This window comes from Phyllobates terribilis, unplaced genomic scaffold (genome assembly GCF_046119375.1).
Source record: "Phyllobates terribilis strain yellow unplaced genomic scaffold, ASM4611937v1 Scaffold_2__4_contigs__length_985480577, whole genome shotgun sequence".
Lineage (NCBI taxonomy): Eukaryota > Metazoa > Chordata > Amphibia > Anura > Dendrobatidae > Phyllobates > Phyllobates terribilis.
Genome location: NW_027362762.1, coordinates 17,733,354 through 17,757,013, shown reverse-complemented (window position 1 = coordinate 17,757,013; position 23,660 = coordinate 17,733,354). Strand labels below are relative to the sequence as shown.

General features: G+C 47.5%; 1 protein-coding gene across 2 annotated transcripts; it reads right to left on the bottom strand.

The window, feature by feature from the left end:
- Positions 1–3,519: 3,519 nt before the first annotated feature.
- LOC141189384 (uncharacterized) lies at positions 3,520–23,107 on the bottom strand. 2 transcript variants are annotated; one of them, XM_073661141.1, is made up of 3 exons: positions 23,002–23,107; positions 16,639–17,667; positions 3,520–7,202 (listed from the first exon to the last, which is right to left on the bottom strand). In XM_073661141.1, the coding sequence occupies exons 2-3, from the start codon at positions 17,539–17,541 to the stop codon at positions 4,836–4,838; spliced, it is 3,270 nt and encodes a 1,089-aa protein (XP_073517242.1). In that variant the 5' UTR covers positions 17,542–17,667; positions 23,002–23,107; the 3' UTR covers positions 3,520–4,835. The 2 variants fall into 2 exon arrangements, with proteins under 2 accessions (XP_073517242.1, XP_073517240.1); XM_073661139.1 differs by having other exon boundaries at positions 22,974–23,105.
- Positions 23,108–23,660: the final 553 nt, after the last annotated feature.

Genomic DNA, 23,660 nt, shown 5'->3' with positions numbered 1-23,660 from the left:
CCTTCCCCGAGCAGGACAGAGAACCCTACTGGTGATTATCCTGTCAGTGTGGGGGGCCACAAAACCCAGGAGAGCCGAGGAATACGTCGAGACTTTTTATATACAGTTTTGTAATATATAGAAAGTTTTCTGTACAGCTTTTATGAACAGTTTAGATCGTTTTTAGGTATTTTTTTCATGTGCAGGTTTTAGATACAGATTCTTGTGCAGTATTTTTTCTCTTTAGATATGTTTTACGCCTTTTTTTCACATATAGTTTTTGTATATTTTCAGGCTTTGGAAATGTAACATCATATTCACATATTCTCCACCTCTGCCCAAAGAAGCGAGACTCCGGGACTCTTGAGAGAGCGGCCAAATCTCCTGAGGACTGAGGCCAGCCGAGGAGCAGTGCTGGAAAAAAGAGAAGTATCGGCACGTCGGGGGGACAGGGTGTTTATTATGGGGGTCTAAAGTTTATACTAAGATGGCTTTAGGTGTCTGTATATATAGGGGGGGTCTTGTCTGAGGTTTATATTTATTTGGGAGTCTGGGGAGGTCTATATATTTAAGGGGTTTGTCATTTTTAAACTTAGTTTTATTTAAAGGGGCCTGACTTTATTTAGGAGTCTTGTCATTGTATTTGTTTCAGATTTTATTTAGGGGTTCAGCTCTGGGGACTGAAGTTTTTATTGAGTTTGTGTTAGGTTAGCTGGTCCTGGGTTTGTATTTTTAGGGGGTCTGAATTGATATAGGGGTCTGGTCTGGGGTCTGGATCAGTTTGGGGTCTGGTCTGGGGTCTGTATCAGTTTGGGGTCTGGTCTGAGGTCTGTATCAGTTTGGAGTCTGGTCTGAGGTCTGTATCAGTTTGGGGTCTGGTCTGGGGTGTGGATCAGTTTGGGGTCTGGTTTGGGGTCTTGATCAGTTTGGGGTCTGGATCAGTTTGGGGTCTGGTCTGGGGTCTGGATCAGTTTGGGGTCTGGTCTGTGGTCTGGATCAGTTTGGGGTCTGGTCTGGGGTCTGGATCAGTTTGGGGTCTGGTCTGGGGTCTGGATCAGTTTGGGGTCTGGTCTGGGGTCTGTGTTAGTTTAAGGCTATGTGCCCACGATGCAGAAATGCTCTGCATTTGTCCTGAGCGTTTCTGCATCTCTCTGGCAGAAAAAACGCATGCGTATTGTACATGCGTATTGTACATGCAGATTGTACATGCGGATTGTACATGCAGATTGTGCATGCGGATTGTACATGCAGATTGTACATGCGGATTGTACATGCGGATTGTACATGCAGATTGTACATGCGGATTGTACATGCGGATTGTACATGCGGATTGTACATGCAGATTGTACATGCGGATTGTACATGCGGATTGTACATGCAGATTGTACATGCGGATTGTACATGCGGATTGTACATGCGGATTGTACATGCGTTTTTTCCTGCCAGGTAGAAGCGTTTGTGAAGCGTTTTGCACATGCGATTTCGCATGCGGGTTGTCAAGCTCTTTCCAAGCGATTTTAGCATCAGCATGGATTTATATGGTGTGACTAAGTTAGTTAAAAAAAATAATAAAAATGGTAAAAAATAAAAAAAAAACATTATACTTACCTTCTGACCGCCGACGTCAGCGATCGTGTGACCTGTCACATGACTAAATGACGTCATGGAAGGTCCTTTTACACCACCGCGAGCTACTGGGGAGACCGGGGGCCATCGGAAGGTGAGTATAATGTATATTTTAACAATTTTTTTTACAGGTTCTATGGTACCCGGGTCTGGATGAGTCTCCTGTCCTCCACACCCGGGTACCATCCGCACATTGAACTGCTTAATATCCGCATGTACACATGTAGTGATGCGGATATTAAGCGATTCAATGCAAGTCAATGGCGGCTAAAACGCCCCGATTACCCAAAATAATTGGTAGTGCTGCGTTTTTTTCCGCAATGATACCCCACAGTGGACATTTCCGCAGCATGTGCACAGCACATGCGGATTATCATTGGGGGACATGGCAGACCTTCTACCAAGCGCTTTTTAAGTGTTTCTGCAGCGGAATTGCTGCTGTGGAAACGCTTAAAAAACGCATCGTGTGCACACAGCCTAATTTGGGGGTTTTGTACTTTTATTTCTTATCTGGTTAGATTTTATTTAGGGCCTTTTTTCTGGAATCTGTATTATTTTTCTGAGGTTTATATTTTTTTAGAGGGTTGATCTGGGGTCTATAGTTTAGGTGGTCTTTATTAGTTTAGGGAGAATGGTCTGGGGTCTGTATTTATTCCTGGCTCTTAGTCTTTGTACTCATCTGGTGGTCTGTATTAGTTTACAGAGGTCTGATCTCAGGGCTGTATTTTTTGGGGGGTGTAATAAAGGCGGTGACATACACTATTTGTTATTCAAATGACATTGGGGTGTCCCCTCTTGGACAAGGTTGGGCAGACATCTACACATTGAGGAAATTACTTTTCTACAATGTTATGTATCAGTCCTCCATAGTAGTTTCTTCTGCATTCCTTTCTTCCGCCACCAGGGGGCCCAATGTGTATCCAGGACAATGCAGCTTCTGGTCAAATCGATGGAAACTTCAGTATACAACACGGACTGAGCCACCAGGAATGTTACCATGTTTGCTGGGACTTGTGGTGGGGTTGGGGGGGGTTAAATTTTTCTGGTCACAAAAATAACTATTTCATTCTTATAAAAAATTGTTTAAATAGAAAGTGCATTAAAAACTTAATTCTACTGTTGTACAGAGATACATAAGATTCTGTCTGCAGCCACCACTAGGGGGAGCTCCCTGTATAGAGAGATACATGATAAGATTCTGTCTGCAATTACCACTAGGGGGAGCTCCCTGTATACAGAGATACATGATAAGATCCTGTCTGCAGCCACCACTAGGGGAAGCTCCCTGTATACAGAGATACATGATAAGATTCTGTCTGCAGCCACCACTAGGGGGAGCTCCCTGAATACAGAGATACATGATAAGATTCTGTCTGCAGCCACCACTAGGGGGAGCTCCCTGTATACAGAGATACATGATAAGATTCTGTCTGCAGCCACCACTAGGGGGAGCTCCCTGAATACAGAGATACATGATAAGATTCTGTCTGCAGTCACCACTAGGGGGAGCTCTCTGTATACAGAGATACATGATAAGATTCTGTCTGTAGCCACCACTAGGGGGAGCTCCCTGAATACAGAGATACATGATAAGATTCTGTCTGCAGCCACCACTAGGGGGAGCTCCCTGAATACAGAGATACATGATAAGATTCTGTCTGCAGCCACCACTAGGGGGAGCTCCCTGAATACAGAGATACATGATAAGATTCTGTCTGCAGTCACCACTAGGGGGAGCTCTCTGTATACAGAGATACATGATAAGATTCTGTCTGTAGCCACCACTAGGGGGAGCTCCCTGTATACAGAGATACATGATAAGATTCTGTCTGCAGCCACCACTAGGGGAGCTCCCTGTATACAGAGATACATGATAAGATCCTGTCTGCAGCCACCACTAGGGGGAGCTCCCTGTATACAGAGATACATGATAAGATTCTGTCTGCAGCCACCACTAGGGGGAGCTCCCTGTATACAGAGATACATGATAAGATTCTGTCTGCAGCCACCACTAGGGGGAGCTCCCTGTATGCAGAGATACATGATAAGATTCTGTCTGCAGCCACCACTAGGGGGAGCTCCCTGTATACAGAGATACATGATAAGATTCTGTCTGCAGCCACCACTAGGGGGAGTTCCCTGTATACAGAGATACATGATAAGATTCTGTCTGCAGCCACCACTAGGGGGAGCTCCCTGTATACAGAGATACATGATAAGATTCTGTCTGCAGCCACCACTAGGGGGAGTTCCCTGTATACAGAGATACATGATAAGATTCTGTCTGCAGCCACCACTAGGGGGAGCTCCCTGTATACAGAGATACATGATAAGATTCTGTCTGCAGCCACCACTAGGGGGAGCTCCCTGTATACAGAGATGCATAATAAGATTCTGTTTGTTGTTCTGGACCGCTCAAGGACTTAAAAAGTCGGCGTGATCCGCCCACTGATTTACTATGACGTTTCAGAACGCCATGACATAGTAAGTAGCTGCATGAGCGGCGAGACAAACGGACGCCCCAGAGAAAACATAAAAATTACTGTTATGGAAACGGGAACACGATATAAGATGTATCTCAGTGGCTTTCCGGGGTTGTAATAAAAAAACAGACATTTCCTCTTTTTTCTAATTTTTCCTTAGGTGTCAGTAAAAAAATAATAATAGTAATAATAATAAAAATGTATATATATATATTTTTTTCTCATTTTTTTTTCATTTATATCTATATGTGTATGTGAATAAAATGACCTACAAATTAGGCTATTATGTATCACCAATAAAAGAGGCAAAAAAAATCTAAATTTTTATTTATTTCATAGGCTGTAGAGATTAAAGGATTTTTTTTATTTTATTTGTTTATACATTTTTTTTAATGTTTTATAACTTTTATATTACAAATATTTGTTTGTTCTTTCTTTGATTTTATGTTTTTACAAAATGTATTAAAATTATTTTGACTTTTTATTTATTATTTTTTTAAAGGCAGTACTACCGGGGAATGTAAACTACGTAGGGAATTGTTGGGGTAGACTTTTAGGTTGGCTGATAACAGGGACAATCTCAGGACAGCTCCGGGGGCTTTGCTTAGAACCTGGGCCAGCGATCATGTGGTAAAACCACTGCTCTCCCCTGTGACTTCTTCATTTACTCTTTGAGGATCTGCTGCTCCTATACTAGCCCCCTGTTACCAGTCCCAGATGTGCAACCCACCCCCTGACCCTCATAGGTTAGTGGGTCTCCCCTTTATGCACATCTCGTATTTCTGAGATGCTCTCACCCATTTCTTTCTTTTGTCGCATATCATCAATTATTTTGTTGCACTCCCTCACACGGTCGAGAAGTCTTTGCGTTTTTTCATCATTGGTCGTGTCATCAATGTCTAGAAGCAAGGGGCGCTGAGATCCTAAATACTTTGAGATGGAAAGGGTGTCTTTAAAAGACGCCGTGTCTCCCCGTTCAGAACTCCTGCAGGACTCTGACGTACTGGACTTGGCCTCCAGATGAGGAGGACTCGTATATTCTCCATAAGTTGGGTGAGGTCCCAGGGGCACAGGAGATGAGTGTGGACTGGAAGAAGAGAACTCCTTAAGATCTGGTCTGTTTACATCTGAGAATAATGGTGGCAACTCCTGAGGATCCTGCGGAGAAGAAGCCTCTGAAGATGATGAGTGTGGACTGGGGGAGAACTCCTTGAGATCTGGGCTGTTTGTATGTGAGAGTAAAGGTGGCAATTCCTGAGGTTCCTGTGGAGAAGAAGCCTCTGAAGATGATGAGTGTGGACTGGGGGAGAACTCCTTGAGATCTTTGCTGTTTGCATCTGAGAATAAAGGTGGCAACTCCTGAGGATCCTGTGCAGAAGAAGCCTCTGAAGATGATGAGTGTGGACTGGGGGAGAACTCCTTGAGATCTTTGCTGTTTGCATCTGAGAATAAAGGTGGCAACTCCTGAGGATCCTGCGGAGAAGAAGCCTGTGAAGATGATGAGTGTGGACTGGGAGACGACTCCTTGAGATCTGGGCTGCTTGCATCTGAAAATAAATTTGGCAACTCCTGAGGTTCCTGCGGAGAAGAAGCCTCTGAAGATGAGGAGTTTTGACTGGGGGAGAACTCCTTGAGATCTTTGCTGTTTGCATCTGAGAATAAACGTGGCAACTCCTGAGGGTCCTGTGGAGTAGAAGCCTCTGAAGATGATGAGTGTGGACTGGGGGAGAGCTCCTTGAGATCTGGGCTGCTTGCATCTGAATATAAATTTGACAACTCCTGAGGATACTGCGGAGAAGAAGCCTCTGAAGACAAAGAGTATGAACTGGGCGAGAGCTCCTTAAGATCTGGGCTGTTTGCATCTGAGAATAAAGGTGGCAATTCCTGAGGATGCTGTGGAGAAGAAGCCTCTGAAGATGATGAGTGTGGACTGGGGGAGAACTCCTTGAGATCTGGGCTGTTTGTATGTGAGAGTGAAGGTGGCAATTCCTGAGGATCCTGCGGAGAAGAAGCCTCTGAAGATGATGTGTGTGGGCTGGGGGAGAACTCCTTGAGATCTTTGCTGTTTGCATCTGAGAATAAAGGTGGCAACTTCTGAGGATCCTGCGGAGAAGAAGCCTCTGAAGATGATGAGTGTGGACTGGGGGAGAACGCCTTGTGATCTGGGCTGTTTGCATCTGAGAATAAAGGTGGCAATTCCTGAGGATCCTGAGGAGAAGAAGCCTCTGAAGATGATGAGTGTGGACTGGGGGAGAGCTCCTTGAGATCTTTGCTGTTTGCAACTGAGAATAAAGGTGGCAACTTCTGAGGATCCTGAGGAGAAGAAGCCTCTGAAGATGATGAGTGTGGACTGGGGGAGAGCTCCTTGAGATCTTTGCTGTTTGCAACTGAGAATAAAGGTGGCAACTTCTGAGGATCCTGAGGAGAAGAAGCCTCTGAAGATGATGAGTGTGGACTGGGGGAGAACACCTTGAGATCTGGGCTGTTTGCATCTGAGAATAAAGGTGGCAATTCCTGAGGATCCTGAGGAGAAGAAGCCTCTGAAGATGATGAGTGTGGACTGGGGGAGAGCTCCTTGAGATCTTTGCTGTTTGCATCTGAGAATAAAGGTGGCAACTCCTGAGGATCCTTCGGAGAAGAAGCCTCTGGAGATGATGAGTGTGGACTGGGGGAGAGCTCCTTGAGATCTGGGCTGCTTGCATCTGAATATAAATTTGGCATCTTCTGAGGATCCTGCAGAGAAGAAGCCTCTGAATATGAAGAGTGTGGACTGGGCAAGAGCTCCTTGGGGTCTTTATTGTTTGCATCTGAGAATAAAGGTGGCAACTTCTGAGAATTCAAGGAAGAAGAAGCCTTTGAAAATGATGAGTGTGGAGTGGGGGAGAACACCTTGAGATCTTTGCTGTTTGCATCTGAAAATAAAGGTGTCAACTCCTGAGGATCCTGCGGAGAAGAAGCCTCTGAAGATGAGGAATGCCGCAGGAGAGGAGAACTGGCTGGAATGCTTTTTCGTTCAGGATCACTTTGGCAAATTTTCTTTATAGAAGTTTCCTCGTTGCCGATAGAGTAGAATTTTCTTTTGATTGGTCCTCCTGATTGTCCACTAGAAGAAATCTGGAGAAGAAGAAGCCACAAAATTCAGTCATTGCACAAGAACATCGATCCTGATTCTATTCATGTTAGGCCTCATTCACACATTAGTCTTTTTCAAGTACAAGTAAAACTGACCGAGTTGCATCAGTGTTTTCGGTTAGAGTTTATTCTGAATTTTATCAGTCTCTCATACATAGAAAGAAAAAAAACTCTGCTCCTTCTCCAATTGAACCGTCGGATGACATCTCAGCGCTGTTCGATGTTTTCATGCACCCATAGTCTCGCATTATTGATTTTGATCCGACAACCATATTGAAAACGGGAAAGTCTCTGCGATTTTGCGCCATCTAGTGTTGAGCGAGCGTGCTCGTTTAAGCCTTTAAACGAGCACGCTCAGGTGCTTGCCGAATATTTTCGGCATGCTTGACATCTCTGTTTGAGCCGCCGCGGCTGCATTTGTCGCGGCTATTAGACAGCTGTGACACATGCAGCAATTGCCTGTTTATTAGTCAATCCCTGCATATGTCACAGCTGTTTAACAGCCACTCAAACAGAGATGCCGAGCATGCCGAAACTACTCGGCAAGCACCTGAGCGTGCTCATTTAAAGGGTTAAACGAGCACGCTCACTCAACATTAGTGCCAGCCACTCGGTCCAAGAAAAATATTGAACATGTGAAAGGCCCCATAGACTGTCATAGGTACGAGCGCTATCCATGAAAAACACTGATAGAACTCGTATGTGAAAAATGGACGTATGAATGAGGCTTTGCTTTGGATATCTACTATATAAAGCAAAAAAGTATGTGAACCCCTAAAGCTGGAACAACCCGTGATTTTAGGCGCACGTTGTGAAGCCATAAGCAGAACAGTGGATACAAAGGGAAGATAAAGGAAAGAATGAATTCCGTCATGACAAGCAGTCATGTTCGTACTTGCATTTCTTCCTTCCATTCTTCTATAACTTTTTCCTTTTGTTTTTCTGTTCACACACTGTAGCCATAATGGGGCTTAGTTTTTTGCAGAATGAGTTGTAGTTTTGAATGACACCATTTGTTTTATCATATAAAGTAGCCAGGATCATATTCCTCGCCAACCGTTACACCGATGCCTTCACCCTGTGCCAGTCGTTGCACTGGTTACCCATCCGCTATAGAGTTCAATATCAACTCATCAACCTTACCCACAAAGCGCTCCATGCTTCTGCACCGCCCTACATCTCCTCCCTCTTCTCAATCTACCACCCTACACGTGCCCTCCGTTCTGCTAATGACCTAAGATTAACATCCTCAATAATCCGAACCTCCCACTCCCGTCTCTAAAACTTCTCGCATGCTGCGCCAATTCTTTGAAACGCACTACCCAGGACTCTTCGTTTAGTCCCCAATATCCACAGTTTTAATCGTGCCCTAAAAACACATTTCTTTAGACTGGCCTATCACCTAAACACACTTATCTAACTATCCTTTTTTTTCCCCATACAATACTTCCTTCCAAATCAGGACCCGCATATCATCTGTTCACCCACTCCCATGTACTTAATAGACTTCTGTGTCTGTACTTGTTCACATACTGGTTGGTGACTGGTTTATTTAGCATTATGTAATTACTACTGATGAGCAAGCACTACAATGCTCGGGTACTCGTTGTTCGAGTCGAGCAAATTGGTATGCTCGGGTGATCGACCCGAGCAACGAGCCCAATGTAAGTCTATGGGAAACTCAAGCATTTTTCCGGCGACTCCACCTGGGGAAGACCCCTGGATGCATCTCTGACTCCCAGATCACTGCTGTCAACAATGTTGTCAGAGTATTACAACACTTTTACAGACTCACAATAAAACATACAAAAACAAAACTAAAATGGATTTTCCTGGGAAAAATGTTAAGGAACATCCTTTCCAGGTTAATGACTTGTATATAAGGCAAGATAAATATACAGAAACAAAAATGCTCCTCCACACCTTGGGCTATGTTCACACGTAGCGTTTTTGATGCGGTTTTGCACTTTTGCATTGCTTTCAACGGTGAAAACTGCAGTCACCGGGAAATGTCATTTTAACATTTTACTACCTTATCTGGCCATGTGGTGTATGAGACATGATCAGACACATCCTGTTTCATTTATGATGGAGGGACTCTGAAAGTCACAAACACTATTTTTATAGGACCATCAGGTGGTCCTTTCTATTCTTAAAGGGCCACTAGTAGACCCTCACTATTGTTATAGAGCCATCAGCTGGAAATGCTTTGTTGTTCCCATTATTAACGAGTGGGTCTCCTATACTGTTATTGCGTATGCAGTGACTGCAAGGGCTGCCAAAAATTTGGACGCAACCCAATACCCCTTTGAAGAGACATAGAGGAGGGCCTCAGTAAAAAAAAAATGTTCCCATTACAAGGAGTGGGTCTCCTATAGTGATAATGCCCATGCAGTGACTAAATTTGGGAAAAACCCCAATAACAATTTAAAGACACATAGAGGTGGGCTCAGTAATGAGTACGACATGTTCCCATTAGAAAGGAGCGGGTATGCTATACAATTATAAGGTATGCAGTGAGTCCAACGGCTGCCAAAATGTAGGAAAAGCCCCAATAACAATTTAAAGACACATAGAGGTGGGCCTCAGTAATGACATGTTCCCATTAGAAAGGAGAGGGTCTGCTATACAGTTGTAGGGTATACAGTGAGTATAATGGCTGCCAAAACTTAGGAAAACCCCAATAACAATTTAAAGACACATAGAGGTGGGCCTCAGCAATGACATGTTCCCATTAGAAAGGTTAAGGTCTCCCATACTGTTCTTCCTTATGCAGTGACTGCAATGGCTGCCAAAAATTTGGAGGCACTCCCATGCCCCTAGCAAGAGACGTAGAGGAGGGCCTCTTGAAAAAATGTTCCCATTATTAGGAAGTGGGTCTCCCATACTGTTTGCCTATGCTGTGAATGCAACAGCTGCCAAAAATTTGGAGGCACTCCAATGCCCCTTGCAAGAGACGTAGAGGTCGGAGGGCCTCCTGGAAATAATGTTCCCATTATTAGGAAGTGGGTCTCCCATACTGTTTACCTATGCAGTTAATGCAACCGCTGCCAAGAATTTGGAGTCACTCCACTGCCCCTTGCAAGAGACATAGAGGTCGGAGGGCCTCCTGGAAAAAATGTTCCAATTATTAGGAGGTGGGTCTCCCATACTGTTTACCTATGCAGTTAATGCAACGGCTGGCAAAAATTTGGAGGAACTCCAATGCCCCTAGCAAGAGACGTAGAGGTCGGATGGCCTCCTGGAAAAAATGTTCCAATTATTAGGAGGTGGGACTCCCATACTGTTTACCTATGCAGCTAATGCAACGGCTGACAAAAATTTGGAGGAACTCCAATGCCCCTAGCAAGAGACGTAGACGAGGGCCTCTTGAAAAAATATTCCCATTATTAGGAAGTGAGTCTCCCATACTGTTTACCTATGCAGTTAATGCAACGGCTGCTGAAAATTTGGAGGAAATCCAATGCCCCTTGCAAGAGACGTATATATGGTGATATGACAGATATGGTGGTGATATGGTAGTGGAGGATGAGGATGAGGAGAAGGAGGAGGACAAGATCAAATAGACAAAAAAAAAAAAAGACTGGATTTGAGTTTATGTTACAATGCTATCATTCGGTGGTGTTGAGAAGTATGGCCCAATCCAGCCCTTGGTCATTTTTATAAGAGTCAGCCTGTCAGCATTTTCAGTTGACAGGCGGTTGCGCCTATCGGTTATAATTCCACCAGCGGCACTAAAAACCCGTTCTGACAAAACGCTAGCGGCAGGGCAGGCCAGGACCTCCAAGGCATAGAGAGCCAGTTCATACCATGTGTCCAGGTTGGATTCCCAATAATTATAAGGCACAGAGGAATCACGGGGGATGTTGGTATGGTCGGCAAGGAACTCCTTAAGCATCTTCCCAAACTTTTCCCTCCTTGTGAGAGTACCCCGCACCTCAGGGCCTGTGCAATGGGAGGGTCTGACAAAACTGTCCCAGAACTTTGACAGTGTTCCACTGCCTCTCTTGGATTGGTTTTGTGTCTCTCTCACCTGTACTCCTTGGTTGTCCAACAAACTGTGACCTCTGCCATCAGCGTTTTCAGATGGGAATTTTTTTAATAATTCCGCGACAAGGGCCTGCTGGTACTGCCCCTGTCCGTTGCGGGAATAAGAGATAGAAAGTTCTCCTAGTAGTGTGGGTCTAGAAGTGTCACCAACCAGTAATGACTGTCACCCAAAATTTGGACAACGCGAGGGTTATGGGAAAGGCAGCATAACATAAACTTAGCCATGTGTGCCAGACTGCTAACAGGCAAGACTTCCATGTCCTTACGAAGAGGATGACTGACCATGCTCTCCTCCTCATCCTCCTCCCTGTCCTCAGGCCATCCACGCTGAACAGACGGTATGACAGTTGTGCAGGTAGTACCGTCTATTGCGCAGGAAACTAGCTCCTGTCCTTCCTCCTCCTCCTCTTCCTCATTGTCACCCAATCCACGTTGGGATGAGATGAGGCTGGGCTATGTGTAATCACCCTGTATGGTTCCTTGCTCCATCTCATCATGCTCCGCCTGCAATGCATCCTCTTTGATTGTGAGCAGAGAGCGTTTCAGAAGACAGAGAAGCGGGATGGTGACGCTAATTATGGCGTCATCGCCGCTCATCATCTTGGTGGAGTCCTCTCAAAGTTTTGGAGGATGGTACAGATGTCTAACATCCATGTCCACTCCTGAGGTCTTATGTGTGGAGTCTGAACTGAATACCGACGACCGTGTTGATGCTGATACTCAACAACTGCCCTCTTCTGCTCACAAATTCTTCCCAACATCTGCAATGTAGAGTTCCAACACTTGGGGACATCGCACACCATTCGGTGAGCTGGAAGCTGCAAATGCTGCTGAAGCATGGCAAGGGCAGCGGAAGCTGCATCTGACTTTCTAAATTGGGCACACACGACATACTTGACAAGCAGATAGGGCAGATCTGGGTAGGTTTTGAGAAACAGCTGAACCACAAGGTTAAGCACATGGGCCAGGCATGGTACGTGTGTGAGCTCGCCTCGCTTCAGAGCCGACAGCAGGTTCCGGCCGTTGTCACACATGACCATGCCTGGCTGTAGGTTCAGCGGTGTCAGCCACAGATCTGCCTGCTCTTTCAGAGCTGTCCACAACTCTTCAGCATTGTGCGGTTTGTCACCTAAGCATATTAGCTTCAGCACAGCCTGCTGCCGCTTGGCCGAGGCAGTGCTGCAGTGCTTCCAGCTTGTGACTGATGTGGTCATTTCAGAAATGGAGGCTGAAGAGAAGGAGGAGGAGGTACAGGAGCTGTAGAATGTGGGGGAAACTCTGATTGACCCAGGGCCCGCAATCCTCGGTGTCGGGAGGACGTGTTCCATCCCAAGGTCTGACTGGTTCCTGGCTTCCACTATGTGCACGCACAACAGTGGAACAAGCAGCGGTGTCACTTGCAGACACTGTTTCTGGCCCCTTGGGTTCTGCCCACTTAGTCGGGCGCTTTGCTGCCATGTGCCTGATCATGCTGCTGGTGGTCAGGCTGCTAGTTTTGCTACCCCTGCTGATTCTGGCCTGGCAGGTGGTGCACATGGCCTTTTTGGGTTTATCTGCAGAATCTTTAAAAAACAACCAGACTCGGGAAGACCTAACAGTTGTTCTGGCAACTTCCGTCGTGTTGGTGTTCTGGGGAATGGTTCCCCACCCTCCCTCTCCCTGTGTGCTGCTGTCCTCGCTCTGCATTTCCACCTGTCAGGTTGAGTCAGTTACTATGTCATCCACCACCTTGTCTTCCACTTGCGCACCCTGGTCCTCCTCCTGACTTTCTGGCAATTGTGTCTCATCATCATCCACCTCTTGTGACAGTAATTGCACTTTCCCACCATTTCTTTCATGTGACCGTGGCTGATCAAATATTTGGGCATCGCTACACGTGTTCTCCTCTTGACCCGCTTGAAGCTGGCAGGGTGAGAGGCCCGAATCTATAAATGGAAAAGTGAACAGCTCTTCTGAGTATCCAAGTGTGGGATCAGTTGTCTCAGGGTACTCGGCATGGTGGGAGGAAGGAGGATCAGGGTGAGGAATATGTGGTCCAGACTCACGGCTACTGAGGCTTGACCGTGTGAAAGACAGGGTGGTGGTGGTGGCAAAGTGACTGGAAGCATTATCCGCTATCCAACCACCAACCTTTTGACACTGCTATGTGTTCAATAGTGGTGTTCTGCGGTCCCCTAATAATTGGGACAGGAAGGTCGAGCGACAAGATGTGGGTGTTTGTTGTGCCACAATTTCAGCTTGCCCACGGCCTTGTCCTCGGCCTCTGCATGCACCATCACCATCACGTCCACTTCCCCGTCCCTTACCACGTGCCTTGCCCATTTTAAATGGAGGACAGTATCTTCCACGCTCACTACAAATGACTGGATTTGAACCTTTGAACCGCAGTTATATGTGATACGTCTGACGGACAACCACGATTTTAAATAGCGGGCCTGTAGTTTACTATTCTTCACAGTGACCTCGTGTGAATAGCTTCAAGCGTGAATAAAAAGCCTTTTCATCATCATCATCATCATCATCATCTCTGAAGAATTCATTTACTCCAGCAGCGCAGCCCACTTACGTGTTCATCCAACTGGATCCATTGACTAGCTTCACTGACACATCTGCAACAAACTGTAAATGAAGGCCAATATTTTCTACGTGCACTACAAATTTCTGGATTTTTATCGCTGTAATATGGAAAAGATCTGGCTGTATTCTGCAGTGCTACCAAGCAAATGGAGTGGAAAAATGGTGTACTCTGGATTGCTTTTTAAGCAAATAACCAGGATTAATATACAAAAATCAGCCCTGGCCCCTGATATCTGGGGCTATGTCTACAAATACTGTATCTGTAATTATTACAGCAGCAGCAGACAAGACGTTCAATGGACCCTCCTGTGCTGTATCATACACTGCAGTCTGCCATATACACTGCCTGCCTGCCTAACTCCTGCTATCACCACTGAATATATGCAGCTGGATTAGTCCTCAGAAGGACTGTTAGTTCAGATGGATATAAAGTATATATATATATATATCCCTGGAAATACTCAGCGAGCTCCGAGCAGTGGCGAGCACGTTCACTCATTACTAGTGATTACCCTTTTTATTACATTGATGGTTGACCGTATAATACAAGCAATTGTTACCATCCACCTCTCGTGTCTCCCCCATGTCCACATAGATTGTAGCTTGCGAGCAGCAGGGCCCTCTCTCCTCCTGGTATCTGGTGATTTATATGATTATTGTTATTCTGTAATATCTTTTATTGTCTGTACAAGTCCCCTCTAAAATGTAAAGTGCCGCGGAATATGTTGGCGCTATATAAATAAAAAAATATTATTATTATTATAAGTACCGAAAAACAGGATAAATGGTGAAAAAAATATATAATTCTACCATTTGGGGGGTGTTTGCTTTTACTTTGTTCATTGTCCCTGACAGCGTGATCCTCTAGGGCAGTACTATTATGGCCATACCAAACTACTCCACGGAAAACAAACGTGGTTTGCGTCGCCATTTTCTGAGACCCGTAAGTTTTTTATTTTTCTGTGGATGGAGCCGTGTGACGTCTTGTTTTTCGCACGGGGAACTGATGTTTTTTATTGACACATGTTTTGGGTAGATATGTTCTTTTTTTGGGGGGGTTTTGGTAGGGCGACAAATAAAAATGCGATTCTGGTGTTCGGATTTTCTCTCTTGATGGTGTTTACCATTTGGGTTAATTCATTTCATACTTTGATAGGTTGGACATTTACGGACGTGGTGATACCGATTATTTTTTTAAATGTCTATATTACTATGGAAGATCATTTGAATTTCCAGACTTTTTTTTTTACTTTATTTTTTAGTCCCCCTAGGGGACTATGTATAACAATATCGCTGTGTTATACTTAGAATGGCCTTCATTCGTCTATGAAGAACACCGTGCTCTGGGCTTTATAGGAGGACTAAGATGGTACTTCCAGGGGCCTTCAGCAGGTGCTCTGCTGCCAGGATAACCCATTGGGGTCCGCTGTGATGGTGTCCGAATTGGGGGGGGGGGGTGAAGGAAGCCGGTGCATGCACAGACTGGTGATCGTCACTCATCGGCAGCAGCATTTCAATAGTCAAACAACAGTGATCGGAGCAGATCCTCGTCATCACCGTTATAGATAGATGCTGGCTGCGTATCACGGCCGGCATCTCCCAGGTTTGGTGTGTGCACAGCTCAACATCCGACATGTAATGTCTTATTGGAGGGTGGGGGAAGATGAAGATAAATTTGACTTTTAGACTTAGGATCGCTCCCACATACCGTGACTAGATTTCCCTTGGTGAAAACCATGCAGAAAAATCCTCGTTTCATTGCAGAAAAACGTGCAGATTTTTTCTCATACTCTTTATTGCTACTGAAAATTGCAAGAATTTTCCTTTTCCGCCCCCGCCCCATAGATACAATCCCTAAAGGTGAATACATGAAATGTCTGCAGCTCCTCACATCTGAATGGGATTGTTGGGGAGGTGGCACGTGGATTTCAGTAATTCGTACACGTGTGATTCCCGCTCTTTTAATCTAAGCACTTTTGTTGTTTTTTTTCACTTTTTTTTTTTTTATAAGGCCACGGCCCCACTATCAGTATTCGGTCAGTATTTTTTCTCAGGAGCCAAAACCAGATGAGAAACAATCAGAGAAAAGGTCTAATAGAAACAAGTCACCAATTCTGCATTTATCATCCACTTCTGGTTTTGGCTCCAACTCCTGAGAAAAAATACTAACTGAATACTGACCGAATACTGACCAAATACTGATAGTAGGACCGTGGCCTTAATGCAAGCTTTTTATTTATTTTTAGACTTTTCGTACACATTTCATGACTCTTACTTTTTAAATATATATTTTAAGCTATAATGAAATGTTATATATTTGTCTATGTTGTTCCATTATTACTAGTACACGTAGAAATGCCCGGGTTCTTTTAGGTCATCCTTCAGGTACAACACCTTAAAAGATATTATTTCTGGAGTTTCTTTCATTAGGCCCCGGCCAGTGCATTAAACAACCAGGCCTGAGAACCCCAAATCTGGAGATGGTGGAAAAGTGACCATGATGGGCAACGTCGTGAGTGAAGGAACGGGAAGACAATTTGGGGTAGTTCTCAGACAAGTCATGGAACTAAACACATTTGTGATACTCTTCTTCACAGAACTACTGTATTTTAGAGCTTTGATTCTGCTGTAAAAAAAATCCCAAATAGGTCACATACGAGCGGCATGCAAAAATCCAACGGATCCAGCAGCTCGCGGGTTGTAACATGACCCTATGTAGATGTGATGTTAAAGTGCGGCACCGCATTCTTCTTGTGGCGCCACCAGTGGAAGGAGGAATTTTGTGACTTACCTGCTTCTTGCGCTCGGTGGAAGGTCCAGATGTTGGACGGTCATTGGAGGGACTCGAGTCTTCATCCCACAATCTCACAACAGTTGCCCTGGATTCTGATCTGCAGTTTTGATGCTGCAGAAATGAGGATTTCCGGAGTGATACGCAGCCCAGGTCGCCGTGTCCACCTTCACTATTTCTGCTCAGTTCTTCCATCTTCAGCTGTGAATTTTTGGGAACAATACTTGGTTTCGATTCCTGAAATCTGAAGTTTATGACCTGTAGCTGAGAGTTGGTGACCTCTGCTTTCACCACTTTTGCCTGTGCCTCGCACTTTTCATCCCTTATTTCCGCTTTCTTGCCTTGAGGCAGTAAATACATGACGTTTTTGCACATGTACAGAGCGGCAGCTTCCATCTTGATCATCGCCTGTTGGCTAACATTGAGCGAGTCGCTTAGGGTTTGGAATTCACTCTTGATGCTCAACATCTCCGGGTTATAGATTTGGGACAGTTGTAATATGGCAACTGCGATGTCTTTGAAACATTTCACGGGGATTAGATAAGTCCCATGTTCTTCCCTGGTCCTTGCATCTGCTCTTCTCACAGACGACCTTCTAACAGATGTTCGACTCCTGTTACTGGATGTCACCTGGGGATTTTTGGCCGCTGTTTTGGCCAAGGTCTTCCTTGCTTTGTGGTTATTTGGGAACTTTTGCAAAGTAATTGGTGACACAACTATGACATAAGAAGTCTCGATACCGCTACCAAGACTGGTTATTTTCTGCTGAACTGAGGATGACAACATTGACACCGGGACTCTTTTCACTTCTGCTTCTTCAGGTATCTCAAAGTAGTAACCAAAAACTTCCGGCTCAGGTGGAATATTATGAGAAGCGGCTGCCATGTTATTGTAGGATTCCATCTTCAGCAATACTCCAAAAGTTTCAGAACTTTAGATGTCGGCACGCTAGGACACCGATACCGAGAAGATCCAAATCATGTTGGTATAACTTGGGTGCTAGATCCACAGGGAGCCGACCATTCACACCTGAAAGACAAAGAGCAGCTGTGTAATGTAGAAATAATAACGCTAAACGTGTGGATTGTACCTGTGGGGTCCATGAGCTGGGACTCTCAAAGTCACCAAAATAAGGAGGTCCCTAAATAAAAGGCTCAGAACATGGATTCTTTACAACTAGCAATGATTTCAAGTAAATACAACTGTGCAGAGAAAGCGACGGATTCAATATTGCTTTATCGAGCGGCGAGCTCTCGTCAATCTTCATCGTTGTGGACCTCCGTAGAACCAGTCATACTCTATGATGGCTGGTAGCCGAATGCCCAGTGGGTGAAACGTTATTCCTGACTCAGGACCCTGACAATGACTGGAAATAAACTGCTGATAGACTTCTCTGTGATTTCCAGACCCATGTGCCTCCTCCATGGAGTCCTCTGTCCTCTCCAGCCCACTGTCCCCTCCTGACTCCTCTGGACCCTTCTCATCTCCTCTGTCCTCTCCAGACCACTGTCCCCTCCTGACTCCTCTGGGCCCTTCTCATCTCCTCTGTCCTCTCCAGACCACTGTCCCCTCCTGACTCCTCTGGACCCTTCTCATCTCCTCTGTCCTCTCCAGCCCACTGTCCCCTCCTGACTCCTCTGGACCCTTCTCATCTCCTCTGTCCTCTCCAGACCACTGTCCCCTCCTGACTCCTCTGGGCCCTTCTCATCTCCTCTGTCTTTCTCCAGCCCACTGTCCCCTCCTGACTCCTCTGGACCCTTCTCATCTCCTCTGTCTTTCTCCAGACCACTGTCCCCTCCTGACTCCTCTGAGCCCTTCTCATCTCCTCTGTCCTCTCCAGACCACTGTCCCCTCCTGATTCGTCTGGACCCTTCTCATCTCCTCTGTCCTCTCCAGACCACTGTCCCCTCCTGACTCCTCTGGACCCTTCTCATCTCATCTGTCCTCTCCAGACCACTGTCCCCTCCTGACTCCTCTGGGCCCTTCTCATCTCCTCTGTCCTCTCCAGACCACTGTCCCCTCCTGACTCCTCTGTGCCCTTCTCATCTCCTCTGTCCTCTCCAGACCACTGTCCCCTCCTGACTCCTCTGTGCCCTTCTCATCTCCTCTGTCCTTCTCCAGCCCACTGTCCCCTCCTGACTCCTCTGGACCCTTCTCATCTCCTCTGTCCTCTCCAGACCACTGTCCCCTCCTGACTCCTCTGGGCCCTTCTCATCTCCTCTGTCCTCTCCAGACCACTGTCCCCTCCTGACTCCTCTGTGCCCTTCTCATCTCCTCTGTCCTCTCCAGACTACTGTCCCCTCCTGACTCCTCTGGACCCTTCTCATCTCATCTGTCCTCTCCAGACCACTGTCCCCTCCTGACTCCTCTGTGCCCTTCTCATCTCCTCTGTCCTCTCCAGACCACTGTCCCCTCCTGACTCCTCTGTGCCCTTCTCATCTCCTCTGTCCTCTCCAGACCACTGTCCCCTCCTGACTCCTCTGGGCCCTTCTCATCTCCTCTGTCCTCTCCAGCCCACTGTCCCCTCCTGACTCCTCTGTGCCCTTCTCATCTCCTCTGTCCTCTCCAGCCCACTGTCCCCTCCTGACTCCTCTGGACCCTTCTCATCTCATCTGTCTTTCCCCAGACCACTGTCCCCTCCTGACTCCTCTGGACCCTTCTCATCTCCTCTGTCCTCTCCAGACCACTGTCCCCTCCTGACTCCTCTGGGCCCTTCTCATCTCCTCTGTCCTTCTCCAGACCACTGTCCCCTCCTGACTCCTCTCGGCCCTTCTCATCTCCTCTGTCCTCTCCAGACCACTGTCCCCTCCTGACTCCTCTGGACACTTCTCATCTCCTCTGTCCTCTCCAGACCACTGTCCCCTCCTGACTCCTCTGTGCCCTTCTCATCTCCTCTTTCCTCTCCAGAACACTGTCCCCTCCTGACTCCTCTGAGCCCTTCTCATCTCCTCTGTCCTCTCCAGACCACTGTCCCCTCCTGACTCCTCTGGACCCTTCTCATCTCCTCTGTCCTCTCCAGACCACTGTCCCCTCCTGACTCCTCTGGACTCTTCTCATCTTCTCTGTCCTCTCCAGACCACTGTCCCCTCCTGACTCCTCTGGACCCTTCTCATCTTCTCTGTCCTCTCCAGACCACTGTCCCCTCCTGACTCCTCTGTGCCCTTCTCGTCTCCTCTGTCCTCTCCAGACCACTGTCTCCTCCTGACTCCTCTGGACCCTTCTCATCTCCTCTGTCCTCTCCAGACCACTGTCCCCTCCTGACTCCTCTGTGCCCTTCTCATCTCCTCTGTCCTCTCCAGACCACTGTCCCCTCCTGACTCCTCTGTACCCTTCTCATTACCTCTGTCCTCTCCAGACCACTGTCCCCTCCTGAGTCCTCTGGACCCTTCTCATCTCCTCTGTCCTCTCCAGACCACTGTCCCCTCTTGACTCCTCTGTGCCCTTCTCATCTCCTCTGTCCTCTCCAGACCACTGTCCCCTCCTGACTCCTCTGGACCCTTCTCATTACCTCTGTCCTCTCCAGACCACTTTCCCCTCCTGACTCCTCTGAGCCCTTCTCATCTCCTCTGTCCTCTCCAGACCACTGTCCCCTCCTGACTCCTCTGTGCCCTTCTCATCTCCTCTGTCCTCTCCAGACCACTGTCCCCTCCTGACTCCTCTGGACCCTTCTCATTACCTCTGTCCTCTCCAGACCACTGTCCCCTCCTGACTCCTCTGGACCCTTCTCATCTCTGTCCTCTCCAGACCACTGTCCCCTCCTGAGTCCTCTGGACCCTTCTCATCTCCTCTGTCCTCTCCAGACCACTGTCCCCTCCTGACTCCTCTGTGCCCTTCTCATCTCCTCTGTCCTCTCCAGACCACTGTCCCCTCCTGACTCCTCTGGACCCTTCTCATCTCCTCTGTCCTTCTCCAGCCCACTGTCCCCTCCTGACTCCTCTCGGCCCTTCTCATCTCCTCTGTCCTCTCCAGACCACTGTCCCCTCCTGACTCCTCTGTGCCCTTCTCATCTCCTCTGTCCTTCTCCAGCCCACTGTCCCCTCCTGACTCCTCTCGGCCCTTCTCATCTCCTCTGTCCTCTCCAGACCACTGTCCCCTCCTGACTCCTCTGGACCCTTCTCATCTCCTCTGTCCTCTCCAAACCACTGTCCCCTCCTGACTCCTCTGTGCCCTTCTCGTCTCCTCTGTCCTCTCCAGACCACTGTCTCCTCCTGACTCCTCTGGACCCTTCTCATCTCCTCTGTCCTCTCCAGACCACTGTCCCCTCCTGACTCCTCTGTGCCCTTCTCATCTCCTCTGTCCTCTCCAGACCACTGTCCCCTCCTGACTCCTCTGAACCCTTCTCATTACCTCTGTCCTCTCCAGACCACTGTCCCCTCCTGACTCCTCTGGGCCCTTCTCATCTCCTCTGTCCTCTCCAGACCACTGTCCCCTCCTGACTCCTCTGTGCCCTTCTCATCTCCTCTGTCCTCTCCAGACCACTGTCCCCTCCTGACTCCTCTGTGCCCTTCTCATCTCCTCTGTCCTCTCCAGACCACTGTCCCCTCCTGACTCCTCTGTGCCCTTCTCATCTCCTCTGTCCTCTCCAGACCACTGTCCCCTCCTGACTCCTCTGGACCCTTCTCATCTCCTCTGTCCTCTCCAGACCACTGTCCCCTCCTGACTCCTCTGTGCCCTTCTCATCTCCTCTGTCCTCTCCAGACCACTGTCCCCTCCTGACTCCTCTGGGCCCTTCTCATCTCCTCTGTCCTTCTCCAGACCACTGTCCCCTCCTGACTCCTCTGGGCCCTTCTCATCTCCTCTGTCCTCTCCAGACCACTGTCCCCTCCTGACTCCTCTGGACCCTTCTCATCTCCTCTGTCCTTCTCCAGCCCACTGTCCCCTCCTGACTCCTCTCGGCCCTTCTCATCTCCTCTGTCCTCTCCAGACCACTGTCCCCTCCTGACTCCTCTGTGCCCTTCTCATCTCCTCTGTCCTCTCCAGACCACTGTCCCCTCCTGACTCCTCTCGGCCCTTCTCATCTCCTCTGTCCTCTCCAGACCACTGTCCCCTCCTGACTCCTCTGTGCCCTTCTCATCTCCTCTGTCCTCTCCAGACCACTGTCCCCTCCTGACTCCTCTGTGCCCTTCTCATCTCCTCTGTCCTCTCCAGACTACTCAGTCCCCCTTCAAACCCATTCTGTCCCCTTCATACTTTTCTGTCCTCTCCCAAAACTTCTGTCTCTCCGTTCCCTCCAGACTCTTCTTTCCTTCCCACGCCCCTTTGGCCTCTCCAGAGTCTTGTCCCTTCCATATCCATCTGTCCCCTGCAGTTTCTTCTGCACCCATCTGTCAGTTTATTTCCGGGTGTGAAATCCATCATCTCATCTTTATGTTTCCGGACCTTCGCCATCATGAGACATACACATTACATAGTCGGGCGATGCTCGCGGACATTCACAGCGGGTCTGCGGACTTTTATCTAAAACACGGGGGTTGGAAACGTCTATTAAAGGTTTCTGATTTCCCGTAACTTTTCTGGGCAGAATTTCTATATGATTTTGCCGCTTCTTTCCGAAGAGCATTTGTGAGGTCAGACCCTGATATTGGGGGGAGGCCGGGACACAGATGTTATACACGAGGTGCCAAGAGGCCAAATATTATACCCCAGGGGCAATGGTGCTGAATGATATACATCGGAGGGGTCAATGCAGCCAAATGTTACACGTTGAGAGTGAGAGGACCGGATACTATACACCACGAAAAATGGGGCTGGAGGAGAATGATTAAAGGGAATGTGTCACCGTGTTTTTGCTCACCCATCTGAGAGCATCATGATGTCGGGGAAGATACCCTGATTCCAGCGATGTGTCATTACTGGACTGTTTGTTGCAGTTCTGATACAATTCCTGTTTTCTCAGCTGCAGGTCTCCCATTTCTCCAGTGATTGACAGCTGCGTACACTGTGCATAGGCAGAAAGCTGCCAATCAGTGGTGTTATACAAAGCTCATGAATATGGAGGACTACATGGTAGGAGGTTTACTAGTCCTCTAGTGATAATCACCTGCTGATAAAACTGTGATTTTATAAAAAAAAAAAAATGCAGCAAGCAGCCCACTAATGACACATTGCTGGAATCAGGGTCTCTGCGCCTACATCATGCTCAGATAATGTTGTGATATCTGCTGACAGATTCCATTAAAGTGGATACAAAGTATTCGGTGCAGACAATGCTCAGGAAAGTAAACACAGCAGGGCAGCTTTGCTACAATGTATCAGTCTGGACTCCTTAGTATAAACATTGTATAGATGCTTCCTGCACATTGTGTCCACCATGTTGTCCGGCTTCACCATCTCACCCAGAGCTTTCAGGAATAGGTAAGAGACCTCCGCAGACGAGACCTTGTTCCCCCGCAGCCCGGAGAGCGGCGTCCTCTGCCCGGATCGCTTCTTACATCCCCTCCTCTTCTCATCGCTGAGTTCCTGCGAAACTGAAAATAAAAGTGTCCCGAGATGATTCCTCTCGTCACTCCCCCGCCCGCCCGGGCAGAAACCAGTCCTGCCAGTAACATCAACCACAAGAATGACAGCTGAGCCGAAGGCCAGGGAAGCGGAGACGTCCCCGACCCCGGGACCCTGACAACGGGACCCCGACCCACCGAGAGCAAGAGCCACCGGGCAGGGGGTCCACACCGCAAACAGCAGAGGTCACACGTAATACCTCTGCGACCTGTCACATCAGCACTGAGAGTAACACAAATTACTACAATCTATTACTCCCTGTTATCAGCCATTACTGGGGGAGGAGACTGTAGGACAGGAGACTACAATCTATTACTCCCTGTTATCAGCCATTACTGGGGGAGGCGACTGTAGGACAGGAGACTACAATCTATTACTCCCTGTTATCAGCCATTACTGGGGGAGGTGACTGTAGGACAGGAGACTACAATCTATTACTCCCTGTTATCAGCCATTACTGGGGGAGGTGACTGTAGGACAGGAGACTACAATCTATTACTCCCTGTTATCAGCCATTACTGGGG